The 14,253-nt window shown below is 40.9% G+C and overlaps 1 protein-coding gene and 1 long non-coding RNA gene across 20 annotated transcripts in view; one reads left to right on the top strand and one right to left on the bottom strand.

Annotated features, from left to right (window-relative positions):
* SH3D19 (SH3 domain containing 19) overlaps positions 1-8,065 on the top strand; it is a 178,058-nt gene extending 169,993 nt beyond the window's left edge. For all 19 annotated transcript variants that reach the window (XM_067035655.1, XM_067035647.1, XM_067035642.1 and 16 more), the window contains 3 exons: positions 2,469-2,652; positions 3,066-3,163; positions 6,125-8,065. In XM_067035655.1, the coding sequence (XP_066891756.1) occupies positions 2,469-2,652; positions 3,066-3,163; positions 6,125-6,241 (399 nt within the window). In that variant the 3' untranslated portion in view covers positions 6,242-8,065. The remainder of the gene's footprint in view (positions 1-2,468; positions 2,653-3,065; positions 3,164-6,124) is intronic.
* Positions 1-13,203, bottom strand: part of LOC136794355 (uncharacterized) — a 44,026-nt gene extending 30,823 nt beyond the window's left edge. The window contains exon 1 of the long non-coding RNA XR_010840998.1: positions 12,712-13,203. This is a non-coding gene — a long non-coding RNA (uncharacterized lncRNA). The remainder of the gene's footprint in view (positions 1-12,711) is intronic.
* Positions 13,204-14,253: the final 1,050 nt, after the last annotated feature.

Genomic DNA, 14,253 nt, shown 5'->3' with positions numbered 1-14,253 from the left:
AATATTTGAAGTAAATAGATGATTAATATCTTTACTGTGTATAGAGCTCATTCAAGTGAGTTAGAAAGACATGCAAACCCTGATAAAAAACAAGGAAAGAGATATTATTAGAATATTCTGGAAAGAGATACTATAAGTGGCTGATATTAAAAAAGTATTTAAGCTTAATAGTAATCAAAGAAATGCCTTGTAAAGAGACAATAAAATACCATTTAACGTATCTAGTTAATGAAGATTCAATACAACTCAACAGTAAATAAGTAATTATAAGTATGTGAATGTTAAAACAGAGAAAGTACAGATTTTTTTGTTATCATTTTTATTTCTCACCCTAAGAAAAGGATGAAAAATGAGACAAGGTTTTAGTCACAAAGATGGTCATGGTGGTGTTATTGTAACAAGAAAAAATTGGAAATAACCTAAATATGATCATTATCGGGAGAATGTTCTGAGGCCATTAAAAACTAGATTTGTAAAGTAAATGGCATGGGAGGAAAACATGTATTATAGGGAAGTTGAACATATAGCATAAAAAGACTATGAGGAAATGTGTTTGTTATCATTCAGTTGCCCTTAGGTAGTGAGATTATAGGTGGTTGGGTGTTTTTCCCATTCTTCGTATATTTCCGAACTGCCAAATGTTTAGGAACATTTGTATTATTTTTATAATGGGAGAGAGAAAAAAAATGGTTTAAAATTTTTACACTGTATAACATGGCTTCAGAAGTGTTTAAACTGAATAGGAATGTGGGTGACTTCCATTGTTTTTTTGTGACATATTTTAGAAAAGTGAGCCTGATGGGGTCATTGTTTGTCAAAATGTCAGTGGTAATTAGGCTGTCTCTCAATTCTTTCATCTTCCCCCCACTGCTAAAGTCAAACAGGAAAGAAAGGGGCTGCAGTTCTCCAAAAGGAAATGTTCACATGGTTCCCTGTATTTCTTGGGAGTGACAAGTACCGTTCTTTAGGGTTGGTTACCCAAGTACAGGAACAAGACAGTAGGGTTAGGGTTGTTTAATTTTTTTTCTTTCAAACCATCAGTTGATGAGAACTTAAAGATGTACCAGGCACTGTGCTAAGCATTCTACACGTATTACCTCATTTGATCCCCAAAGCAACTCTAAGATGAAGCTGAGGCTCAGAGTAGAGAAGCTTCTAGCCCAGTGTCAGCTAGGAGGTGGCAGAGCTGACTGGCGGGCTCCAAGCCTTTGCTCTTAGCGTTATCCTTGCCTCTCTGCTTGGGCTTCTTGAACACAGGGCTCCCATCATGACTGGGCAGTGATGCCTCTTCACAGGGCAGAACCTTCTTCTTATGTGTTTGCAGTAAAAGCATTCCTGTTGGAGCATTCCGTCACACTAGCCCACCATATCTGGGTGATTATCCTGCCACCCCTGGCGCTAACAACGCCTCATAAAAATTAATAGTGTGGGGAATTCCCTGGTGGCACAGTGGTTAAGAATCCGCCTGCCAATGCAGAGGACACAGGTTCAATCCCTGGTCTGGGAAGATCCCACATGCCGCGGAGCAACTAAGCCCGGGCGCCGCAACTACTGAAGCCTGCGTGCTCTAGGGCCCACATGCTGCAACTACTGAAACCTGAGCGCCAAGAGCCCATGCGCTGCAACAAGAGAAGCTACCGCAATGAGAAGCCCGTGCACTGCAACGAAGAGTAGCCCCTGCTCACTGCAACTAGAGAAAGCCCGCGTGCAGCAACGAAGACCCAATGCAGCCAAAAAAAAATTAAAAGTGTGAACTAATGAAGTCCTGTGCCATGGACTCAGCCTCTGAACCTTGTACAGACCTGGGAATTAACAGACTGCCCATTCTGATCCTTCCTAATTTAGATAAAGAAGAACCTCACTGAAAATTGTATGCTTTGCCAGAATGTTTTCATAGTGTCACTAAATACTATACACAAATATTGCAAGCTTTTTTTAGTGTAATGTCATAGATAATAATTAGAAAAGATTTTTGCTTAAGCATTATATAGCCCTTGAAAGCAGAAAGTCACAAATTTTATCACATCTGTCATTTAGAATTCTATTTTAAGAAAAAAGTTATTGGAAACTTTTATTTCTTTTTTTTTTTTTTTTTTTTTGCGGTACGCGGGCCTCTCACTGTTGTGGCCTCTCCCGTTGCGGAGCACAGGCTCCCGACGCGCAGGCTCAGAGGCCATGGCTCACGGGCCCAGCCGCTCCGCGGTATGTGGGATCTTCCCGGACCCGGGCACGAACCCGTGTCTCCTGCATCGGCAGGCGGATTCTCAACCACTGCGCCACCAGGGAAGCCCAGGAAACTTTTATTTCTGAAACTCAATAGTGACATAAGGTATTGAGTGATTTTAAGTGACCTTCAGGCTTTGAAATCTTATGACCCCTTAGCGTTTTTTCCACCACTTCTTAAGCTTTGTAGAAATTAATCTCAAATAAAATCTCCCATTTCTTACTAAACTTCTGATTTGTAACAGAACAGTCTTCCTGCAGAATGGTGCGAAGCTCTTCACAGTTTCACAGCAGAGACCAGTGACGACTTGTCCTTCAAGAGGGGAGACCAGATCCTGATCATGGAACGTGTGGACTCCGACTGGTACAAAGGCAGACTGCGCGACAGGGAGGGCATCTTCCCCGCAGTCTTCGTGCGGCCCTGCCCAGGTGCGACAGCTACAAGGAAGTCTCTTACCCTCTAAGGGGAGCGCGAGACCTTTGAAATGATACATATTCCATTTCCCTCTGGCCATGTTCAATTTAAGTTGTTTGCCTACATTTGCAAGTTGATTCATAAAGTTATGCAGACTTTCTTCATATAATTTGTTGAAGTTATGGTGAAAAAAGATTTTAAAATGCCTTCAATTAATAATGGCTAATTTTGTCTCCTAAATATTAATATATTTTGTATAAATTTTTTCCTGCTAAGACAGCATCCTTCACCTTTTTGCAAGTTAAGTAAATTCAAAATTAATTGAAAGTATTATGTCCTGGGAATGACAAGGGGGTTTCTTAAAATGTTCAACTTGTGTTTTAGTCCAATGTCTTTCTATGTATTTGAATTTTTGGTGTCTTCACAGCTGACGCTAAAAGTATGGCTGCTTTAGCACTGAAGGGGAGGAAGGCCAAAGCCTTGTATGATTTCCATGGGGAGAATGAAGATGAGCTTTCCTTCAAGGTCAGAATGTGTATCTTTTTGTAATTGCATTAAGCAGCTATAAATTTTGAAATGTCTTCCACTGAAGGGTGGAACATTTGGGTGGAGTATTGATCATTAGTCAAGAATGAACAGATCTCAGACCCTCATTCTAAAGGATGAGATTAGAGAAAGTGAATAGGGCAAATGTAAATTATCAGCAAGGCATTTAGGTACTTAAAGAAAGCCTTATTGATTGATATCCATGGCACCACAGTTGCCTACCAAATTCCTTATTCCTTGGCCTTATGTGACCTCACTAATGTTGGAGGTTTCATTGGTAGCCCTAGTAAAGGATGATCCTCTACATGGCCCTTGCAGCCTGCTGTCATGTCTTTGAAACCAGTGGAGAAATCAGGTGGCACCTACTACAGCTGGCCTCTGCAGCAGTGTCTCATAAGACACTGGAGTATTGTCCACAAAGACACTGACTAGACTTTAGGGAAATGATCCCCAAAGGTTAAGGTACTTTGTGGAAGTTTTTTTTTAGAAGCCTAAAATCTAATCTTAATCTTACTTCATCAAGGAAGTACCTTTTATTTTTTTTAAGTAAAAAGAATACTTCCATGATCCTGTTTCTGCAGTCCACAGTTCAACCATGGTCAGAGGAAAGTACCCAGGGTAGTACTTTGGGATTGAGCCAGAGGAAGGAGGGTGGCTTTAGTAAGTCATTGCTGTCAGAAGAGCCTGTGTCAGACAGTGGGAAATTCTCCATTATCGGAGACACTCAGAGGCAGGGATGCCATAGAAGGAATTAAAGTATCCAGGAGTGACTGGACAAGATGAGACGTAAGACAGTGGGTACCCAAACAAGGTTTTCACCTGTCTACAACAAAATGAGGAAAACAGTGATATTGGGTATGTGCAGGCTTTAGGGGAGCCATGGAGAAGGGGAGGCATGCCTAGATATATAAGGTTGCTAACTTTTCTATTTTGTGATGGAGTTTTACTTTATTCTGAGAATTTCTTCTTTTTCATATTAAAATGTCATTTCTATTATAAAATATTATTAGTAAATGATATAGATTTCTTATGCAAAATTATAACTGGTAACCCTGTATCAGTGGGTTTTTAAAATTTATTGGTCCATAAAATCCAAATGTTTGGAAACTGTTGCCCTAGTCCTTTTCAATCTTGAGAGTCAGTGGCTCAAAATTAATTTTTGAGCCACACTTTACATAAAATGTTACTGCAAGTGAACACTCTGGATTCAGGCTTTTTGGATATTATTTTGGCCTTCATTTATGTTATGTCAGTGTAACAGAATTCACAGTATCATCCAGAAAATAGGTCGTCTTCATTTTACAAATGCCTGGCTGTAAGCAAGATAGTTCTAGAGTTTTTTATTTAGTTAAGGGATTCTGCACCACTTTCAGAGTTGTTGATCATTAATATTTTATTAAATATCCACAGAATAGTAGTAAATAAAACTTTTAAAAAATTGTCCTAGCCCTCAGAAAACTGACATAGTATGTACGTATGGACCAGAGCTAAGAAAAATAGTTTCAGTCAGTGATTATGTTATAGTTTAGGAAGTGGAAGGAACTTACTTGTAACAGAAACTTTGAATGGCAGAATTTTTACAGATTTTTGACATGGGACAGTCAGCATTTTCCCTTAAGAAAGGCCTTAAATCAAACCAGTTTTCCAAAGGGCAATAAATAAATCCATTTAGCCTGATAAAGATATTCTTAAAAGTAGCCAGGGTCATCTTGGACCATTATAGAATCCTAAACCCAGATTCTAAGCAACAGTTAAAAACCATAAAGAACAAAATAGTTTCAGGAGATAACAGATGAAGACATAAGTTTTGAAACTGAGGAATTATAATTCATACACGAATAAGATACACAACCCCTTTGACTAACCTGATGAGGATAAATCATGTGCTCAGTCAGGGTGAAGCTCTTTAAGACAGGAAAGAATGCAAATTTGATATTGAGGCCGTGGAGGAATGGAATAAACCAAATGGTACAGGAGAATACCATTATGTGGAAGAATAAATATAGAGTACCAAGTGCTCAGGATGTTGAAAAAAGGTAATTGCAGTAAAACCTTTCTAAGTAAAAAGGTCTACTGTAAAACGTGGTGACCTCATGCCTAACAGTTAGCAATACAGGCCCTGGAATCACACTAGATTTGAAATCTGTCTCTACCACTAACTAGACATGCGACACTGAGCAAGTCACGTAATCTGACCTTCAGTTTCCTTTTCTTTAAAATAAGGAAATCTATAAAAATATTTCTCAAAAATGGGGATAATAGTACCCACTTCTAGGACTGCGTTGTTGTTTAAATGAATTTCCACTATTCTTAGTTTGTTGGAAAATAAAAATAAAATAAATGAGTTAATTCCCATGAAGTACATAGAAAAGGACAAGGCATATAGTAAACATATGGCTCGCTCTCTCATCTTCAGATCTTGGCTTAAGTGTCACCTGGCTGCCCTAATGAGATGGCAGCCCACACTTTCTGTCCTCCTCTGCTGGCTTATTCATCTCCCAACTCTAGAATAAGGTCTTTACTCTTTGCTGTATCCATAGTGCCCAGAATAGTGTCTGACATATAGTGGATACTCAATAAATAATTGTTAAATGGGGAAAAAAATTTTATATATATGATAGCTGCTATTTTTATTTATTAAAGAAGAATTTTAGATGAAGAGTGCTGAATTTGGGGGGGGGCACAAAATACAACCAGGAAAATAAAAGTGCAACAAGGGTGACAATGGCAAAGGAATATGCACTTTGAGGAAAAGAGCATACAAGCTAATGGCATCATTAGGGTTAGATCATCTTTGTGGTACATTGTTTAATCCTCTCAGCAAATCAAGATAAATGAGTTATATAAAGAGGAGATGTACATGCCTCTCCAAGTGGGCTGCTTACCATGCTTATCCTCAATAGAAACTAATAATTATTTTCAATTCCTGTCTTCTTACAGGCTGGAGACATAATAACAGAGGTGGAATCTGTAGATGATGACTGGATGAGTGGAGAATTGATGGGAAAATCTGGAATATTTCCCAAAACCTACATTCAGTTTTTACAAGTCGGCTAAAGGTGAAGCTTGACTGTGTTCCTTGGCACAAGAACTCACTTGAACTATCACTTTGACTATCAGATATGTTTTTGCACTATTTTTTTAAACTGAAAGAAGTATCTATGCTGTACATGGTATACTAGAGTTTTCTGAAAGCAGAAAACATCTGATTTTGTAGTTAGCTTTCTTTCACAGTAGAAACGTGCGCACGGAAACCCATGAGCACATTTCTACCAAGGAGGACATCAAGCAGGATTAGCAAGGCAGGCCGACCCTTCCCCCGGGAAAGCATCTGATGACAAGGCAGCATGAGGACACTTAGAAGCAGAAGTTGCACTTGGACCTCTATGTTCATCAGCACAAGTAAATTAGCTGTGCTTCTTCATTTTCTACTTTAGTTTTAAAAGAGGACATTTGTTATTCTACATGCTGTAACTATCAGGCCATGGTTGGTAACCTAAATTTCATTATTGATATTCAAATTAATTCTAACAGCTTGAGCGCATTATCCTTATTACTGGAGCAAAGCCTTGCTCCAGGAGAGGGTAGTTCATTGACTAGTGGGAGCCTTTGTGAGCACGTGGTGAATCAGCTCACAGTCACCACATGCTCCTGTGGTAGCAAGTGTTTCCCCTTTGTCCCAGTGTTTGAAAGGGGTTGAAATTTGATGCATCTTAGTCAAAAGAACCAAAACCATCCTGAAATGCCTTGCTAATACAACTAACCCTTCCACATACCTACAGTACTTAATTTCTTTCCTCTGTGTATACTTTATGTTAACAGGGTTATTATAAGCACATTTTCTGAATCTGCAATCATTCTTTTGACAATTACTGGTACCCAAAGAAAAATTCATTTTCTTTGAGTTACCCCAGTAATATATAAAACTATGTCTTGTTATAGTGGTACATTATGAATCACATATATCTCAGAATACAGAGCAACTGTTAAGATGGAAAACAATGCCAAACCCCCAGCTCATTCTTCTAAATATCATCAGAGCAAAAAATAATTTGAGAATCTGAAGGCTGATACTTTTGGGGTTGTTTTCTTTTTTCTCCAGCTCTTCCCTGCAGTTATTAGAGTATATAAAAAACCACTTTCCCGCTATCCACTGTTATGCTTTCCAGGCTTAAGATAAAAGTGGTTCCTTGCAACACTGAATCAATTACAGTTTATGGGCTAAAGCCAAATAGGTCGAAGACAATCTTCTGAACAGATCAATGGAATAGAATTTCATTGGAAATGTAAAACACTTTCCCAACTATGTTCATAACTTTCTTCTATTTTTGAGAAGAGTTTCATATGCTGGGCCACTTCTTAGCTTTTGTTTTTGTTTCCACTGTCTGAATTTAAAGTTAGGCAGTAAGTGGTGAAACCATCATGTGAACACCACGTGGGGTTCTATAAGGGAGGAGATATTTACTCTTTGATTAAAGTTCATTTCCCAGTATATGGTTAAAATTGATTTTGGAATATGGGAGCTGTTCTACATGTTTTGGGTAAAGAGGACAGTAAAGAAAACTGGTCAAATTTCACTCGCTATTTCGTAAGAAATGGATGGCTTAAAGCATATTATCCCAACTAAATTCCTATTTGCAGCAAGCTTGTACAACAGCAGGAAAGTGAGAAGTGGGGGTTAGTGTCTGGGATAGGATATGAGGTATATTTCTTTGCCTGTGTAATTTTAAAATCTTATATCAAAGATCATGAAAACCTAGCTTTATTGGAGAGAAATATTCCTTTTAAATTTTGGCCTCTGTCAGCAGAATGATAAGTGCAATAGTTGTAAATCTACTTGACACTATAATAAACCGAAATTTTCAAAGTCCTTTTCTCATACATACTAGACTGAGGTTTTTGAGAACGGAGTTGGTATCTTATCTTTATATCTCCAGCCCTTTGCACCATATAGGCTCAATAGAGGTTTTTTGGTTGGTTGATTGGTTGGCTGGCTGGCTGGACAACTTTCACATAATAGCGACACTATCTTGGCTCTAATATGCTCCAATATCTTTCCTCTTTATTGAAACAAAATTTGCAGTTTTATGTCTTCCACTCCATCATGCTACATTATTGGCTTGCTATTTATTACCTACTCAACTGACAAGAAGTAAAAATGTAGCATGGTGAAGGTTTTTCATAGGTACTTTTTTTTTTTTTTTGTGGTACGCGGGCCTCTCACTGTTGTGGCCTCTCCCGTTGCGGAGCACAGGCTCCCGACGCGCAGGCTCAGAGGCCATGGCTCACGGGCCCAGCCGCTCCGCGGCATGCGGGATCGTCCCGGACCCGGGCACGAACCCGTGTCTCCTGCATCAGCAGGCGGATTCCCAACCACTGTGCCACCAGGGAAGCCCTCATAGGTACTTTTAAAAAAAAATTTATTTATTTTATTTTTGGCTGCATTGGGTCTTCATTGCTGGGCTTTCTCTAGTTCCGGGGAGCAGGGGCTACTCTTCGTTGTGGTGCACGGGCTTCTCATTGCAGTAGCTTCTCTTGTTGCAGAGCACGGGCTCTAGGTGTGCAGGCTTCAGTAGTTGTGGCTCGTGGGCTCCAGAGCGCAGGCTCAGTAGTTGTGGTGCATGGGCTTAGTTGCTCTGTGGCATGTGGGATCTTCCTGGACCAGGGATCAAACCCGTGTCCCCTGCATTGGCAGGCGGATTCTTAACCACTGCACCACCAGGGAAGCCCCTTCATAGGTACTTTCTTATTCTGTATATTGACTGAACATGATTTTTATACTCAGTGAATTTCACAGTGAAGAAATAGAAATGTATTCTTGTTCCTTTGAGGAATTTGAGTTGAAAACCTAATGTTGTTCATCCAATCCTCCTCAAACTAGAATCTCCAGATCCTTTTTCTTTGGTGGGTTAAAACTAGAGAAGTCATTTAATACATTATTCTTACCCTTTTGAACACTAAAAGACAGCAGATTTCTTTAAAAGATGCCCTTGCTTATATGGCTGTCATCTGTGCTCATGGAAATCAGAGGTTTTTAATACAGTCTGAAACATTCATAATGAAAGAAAATCAGTACATTTATCAAAATTTTAGAAATGGCATTTGAAAAAAACAAAATATATTTTTCTATAGGGTTTGTTATATATCAGTACTCTTAACAATAATTGTTTATAGTTTTTGTTCAGCTTCTTAAGCTTAGATAAATATACATAGAGAAATAGAGATGACATAGTATAAGGGGATATTTGGTATAATCATTAATGCTTTATTTTTAATTAATGTCAGATGTACGTGGACCATATGATTCATAATTCAGTGCCATTTTGAATGCCATTTTAAACGAATGCTTAACAGTGAATTTTTCAGAACTAAATAGGAAATAATTTTCTAACCTACTCCTTTTTATTTCACTGTAGTTACAGAGGGGGGAAATACAAAGCCTAACTCAGAACACCACCACCATCTAGGGGCCTTTCACCTCATTGCAATCTCATCCTGTTAAACCACAGAAAAGTCTGAGGATCAGAGCTCAGCCTGCAGAGGTTAAATGATTTGCCTAAGGTCATAAAGGTATGGCAAAGCCTAAAGCAAAACCGATTCCCAATTCAGTACTTTTTATATTTGTTTTGCTAAAGTGATACATTTCTCTTTAACAGTTAAACAAGTAGAATTGATTTGTTTTATTGTAAAAAGTTGTAACTTCTCAAATATAATAGTTATGATTAGAATGAATTGCAGAGAACAAAGCCTTGAATTTATTCCTTTCAAGAAGAAAAGAGGGGGCTTCCCAGGTGGCAGAGTGGTTAAGAATCTGCCTGCCAATGCAGGGGACATGGGTTCAAGCCCTGGTCTGGGAAGATCCCACATGCTGCAGAGCAACTAAGCCCATGCACCACAACTACTGAGCCTGCAAGCCTAGAGCCCGTGCTCCACAAGAGAAGCCACCTCAATGAGAAACGCGCACTGCAACAAAGAGTAGCTGCCGCTCACTGCAACTAGAGAGAAAAGTCAATTTAAAAAAAGAAGTTTCGTGCTTGGCGTCTCAGTTTTATATAGGCAATTCATATTGATGTTACCTAGAAACTCAAACATGGACTGATCCATTAATCGGGATTCCTTTTTTAGTTTAATAGTAAATATTTGAATGCTTGGAAAATCAGATCTTGAAAAGATCTGTGTCTGTAGAGCTGTGCTCTTGGCAACAGCAAAGCAATCCTAAACTGAGGTTTTCATACACATGTAGCACAAAACATTATTTTAGTATTTTGGAGTCTAATAGATCAGCTCAACTACTTACGCCAATAAATTGATATTTCAGAGTCTGGGACACATTTTGTATTTTTAAAGGAATCTTAATTGTATGTACACCATGGACTATTTATCTATCTAAATAAGGCAATAACTCAATGAAACTTTTTTCAAGCAAAGCAATGGTTCAAATTCATTATTCAGAAAGGAGAATTACCTGCCAGTTATCTGTCCCCTTTTAACAGGAACTGACAATCTCTTAATACAAAAATATTGGCCCACATTTAGTTCTTCTTTACAGTTAAAATAAAGAAACAACTACATTTATCTCTCCAGTCATATCCAGGTTTTTAACAGATGATTGATAGAGCTCCGACTCAAAGGATCACTGAGGCCCACCACAGTGTTTCTCAGGCCCCCATGTGGCCAGCAGCTTTAGAGCAGAGTTGTTAATTCAAAAGAGCCTTAGAGCATGGGGCTAACTCTCCAGTGCAGTACTATGCCTAAGATTATGCTAGGGAACCTGGTGTCTTCTCTTTAGACATATAAAACATCAACGCTTTTAAAAGATTAAAGTATCCAATTATTCTGTACGTACAGAGCACTCTAGGGAAGACGAATGCGGGGGAGCAGCAGAGGCCTGCATCTTTGCTGGCCAGAGGGGCCTGGCTGGGCTATGAAAAAGCCTAGTTGTCCAATGCAATGAGGGAACTGGGGACAAGGTCAGAGAGCAACAGAAAATAGGGCACCAAGACACTGTGCATCTATAAGACTAACTACCAAGTGGGACGACTGCCCCTATGCATGTGTGTCAGGCTATCCCTGCTGGATGGGAATGGATGGCCTCTATATCATATTCTATTTGAGAGATACACATTCACAAATAGAGCTGCTGAGCAGACTCCTCACTGATGTTCACCACAAAGCCAGGACCCAAATCACTCAAACTGGTGCTCAGCTACAGAAAGTAAGCTTTTTTTTCTTTAGTATTTAGCAATGAGGACTACTACCATCAGGCCTGAACTTGCCTCCTCCCACAGACACACCAAAATTACAACTACTTACAGAGCAACTATCTATGCAGACAACCTAAAGACTAGCAGAAAAGATTTTCCACAACTAAAGACACAAAGAAGGAATCCAACAAGATGGGTATGAGGGGTGTAGACTCAGTATAGTCAGGACCCACACCCTGGGTTGATGACCCACAAATAGGAGGAATATCACAATCATAGGCCAGAAGGGAGTGGCATGATACATTCAAAGTGATGAAAAGAAAACCTCTACAACCAAGCATGCTCTACCAAGCAAGGTTCTCATTCACATCTGAAGGAGAGAGAAAGTTTTACAGACAAGCAAAAGCCAAAAGAGTTCAGCACAACTAAACCAGCTTTACAAGAAATGTTAAATGGACTTCTCTAAGTAGAAAAGGCCACAACTAGAAAATGAAAATCATGAAGGGAAAAATCTCATCAGTAATGGCAAAACAGTGAAGGTAGTATCAACATTTACAAAGCTAGCAGGAAAATTAAAAGACAAAAGTAGAAAAATCATCTATATCCACAATAAGTAGTTAGGGATACACAAAACAAAAATAAGTAAAACATGACATCAAAAACATTAAATGTAGTGGGGAGTAAAAATGTAGGGTGGTTAGAATGTGTTCAAACCTACCAGATCATAAATTTATGCACACACATACACACCTCATGGTAACCACAAATGAAAAACCTAAAATAGATACACATACACAAAAGAGAAAGGAATCCAAACATAACAGTAAATACAGTCATCAAATCACAATTGGAGAGAGCAAAACAAAGAACAAAAAAGAACTACAAAAACGCCCAAATAACCACAACCTGGGAGGGAGAGAAGATGACGGAAGAGTAAGACGCGGCGATCACCTTCCTCCGCACAAATACATCAGAAATACATCTACACGTGGAACTGCTCCTATAGAACACCCACTGAACGCTGACAGAAGACCTCAGACCTCCCAAAAGCAAGAAACTCCCCACGTACCTGGGTAGGGCAAAGGAAAAAATAATAAACAGAGACAAAAGAATAGGGATGGGACCTGCACCAGTGTGAAGTAAGAAAGGTTTCCACACACTAGAAGCCCCTTCACGGGCGGAGACTGCGGGTGGCCAAGGGGGGAAGCTTCAGAGCCACGGAGGAGAGCGCAGCAACATGGGTGCAGAGGGCAAAGCGGAGAGGTTCCCACAGAGGACTGGTGCCGACCAGCACTCACCAGCCCGAGAGGCATGTCTGCTCACCTGCTGGGGTGGGCAGTCAGCTGGGAGCTGAGGCTCAGGCTTCGGTCGGAAGCCGGGAGAGGACTGGGGTTGGCGGCATGAACACAGCCTGAAGGGGTTAGTGCACCACGGCTAACCGGGAGGGAGTCCAGGAGAGGTCTGGAGCTGCCGAAGAAGCAAGAGACTTTTTCTTGCCTCTGTTTCCTGGTGCAAGAGGAGAGGGGATTAAGCGCACTGCATAAAGGAGATCCAGAAACGGGCACAAGCCGCGGCTGTCGGCACGGACACCAAAGACGGGCGTTGGACGCTAGGGCTGCTGCTGCCGCCTCCAAGAAGCCTGTGTGCAAGCACAGGTCACTCTCCACACTGCTCCTCCCAGGAGCCCGTGCAGCCCGCCACTGCCGGGGTCCCGGGATCCAGGGACAACTTCCCCAGGAGAACGCGCGGCGCGCCTCGGGCTGGTGCAGCATCACGCCGGCCTCTGCCGCCACAGGCTCGCCCCGCATCCGTACCCCTCCCTCCCCCAGCCTGAGTGAGCCAGAGCCCCCAAATCACCTGCTCCTTTAACCCCGTCCTGTCTGAGCGAAGAGCAGATGCCCTCGGATGACCTTCGTGCAGAGGCGGGGCCAAGTCCAAAGCTGAACCCCAGGAGCTGTGCGAACAATGAGGAGAAGGGGAAGTCTCTCCCAGCAGCCTCAGATGCAGCAGATTAAAGCTCCACAGTCAGCTTAAAGTGCCCTCCATCTGTGGAATACCTGAATACACAGCAAATCATCCCAAGTTGAGGAGGTGGACTTTAGGAACAAGATATATTATTATTTTCCCCTTTTTCTCTTTTTGTGAGTGTGCATGTGTGTGCTGCTGTGTAAGATTTTGTCTGTATAGCTTTGCTTTCACCATTTGTCCTAGAGTTCTGACCGAACCGTTTTTTAATAAAACTCTTCTTAATAATTATTTTTTATTTTAATAACTTTATTTTATCCTACTTTATCTTTTCTTTCTTTCCTACTTTCTTCCCGTCTTCCTTGCTGTCTTCCTCCCTTCCTTCCTCCCTTCCTTCCTTTCTTCCTCCCTTCCTTCCTCTCTTCCTTCCTTCCTTCCCTTCTTAACTTCCTTTCTATTTTTTCTCCCTTTTATCTTGAGCCGTGTGGATTAAAGACTCTTGGTGCCCCAGCCAGACGTCAGGGCTGTGTCTCTCAGGTGGGAGGACCAACTTCAGGACACTGGTCCACAAGAGACCTCCCAGCTACACGTACTATCAAATGGCAAAACTCTCCCAGAGATCTCCATCTCAACACCAAGACCCAGCTTCTCTCAACGACCAGCAACCTACAGTGCTGGACACCCTATGCCCAACAAATAGCAAGACAGGACTACAGACCCATCCATTAGCAGAAAGGCTGCCTATTATCATAATAAGGCTACCGACATCCCAAAACACACCACCAGACGTGGACCTGCACATCAGAAAGACAAGATCCAGCTGCATCCATCAGAACATAGGCACTAGTACCCCCAACCAGGAAATGTACTCAACCCACTGAACCAACCTTAGCCACTGGG

The sequence above is a fragment of the Kogia breviceps genome, chromosome 6, assembly GCF_026419965.1.
Source record: "Kogia breviceps isolate mKogBre1 chromosome 6, mKogBre1 haplotype 1, whole genome shotgun sequence".
Taxonomy (NCBI): Eukaryota; Metazoa; Chordata; class Mammalia; order Artiodactyla; family Physeteridae; genus Kogia; species Kogia breviceps.
The sequence above is the reverse complement of the archived record's forward strand: the minus strand, read 5'-3'. Positions and strand labels throughout refer to the sequence as shown.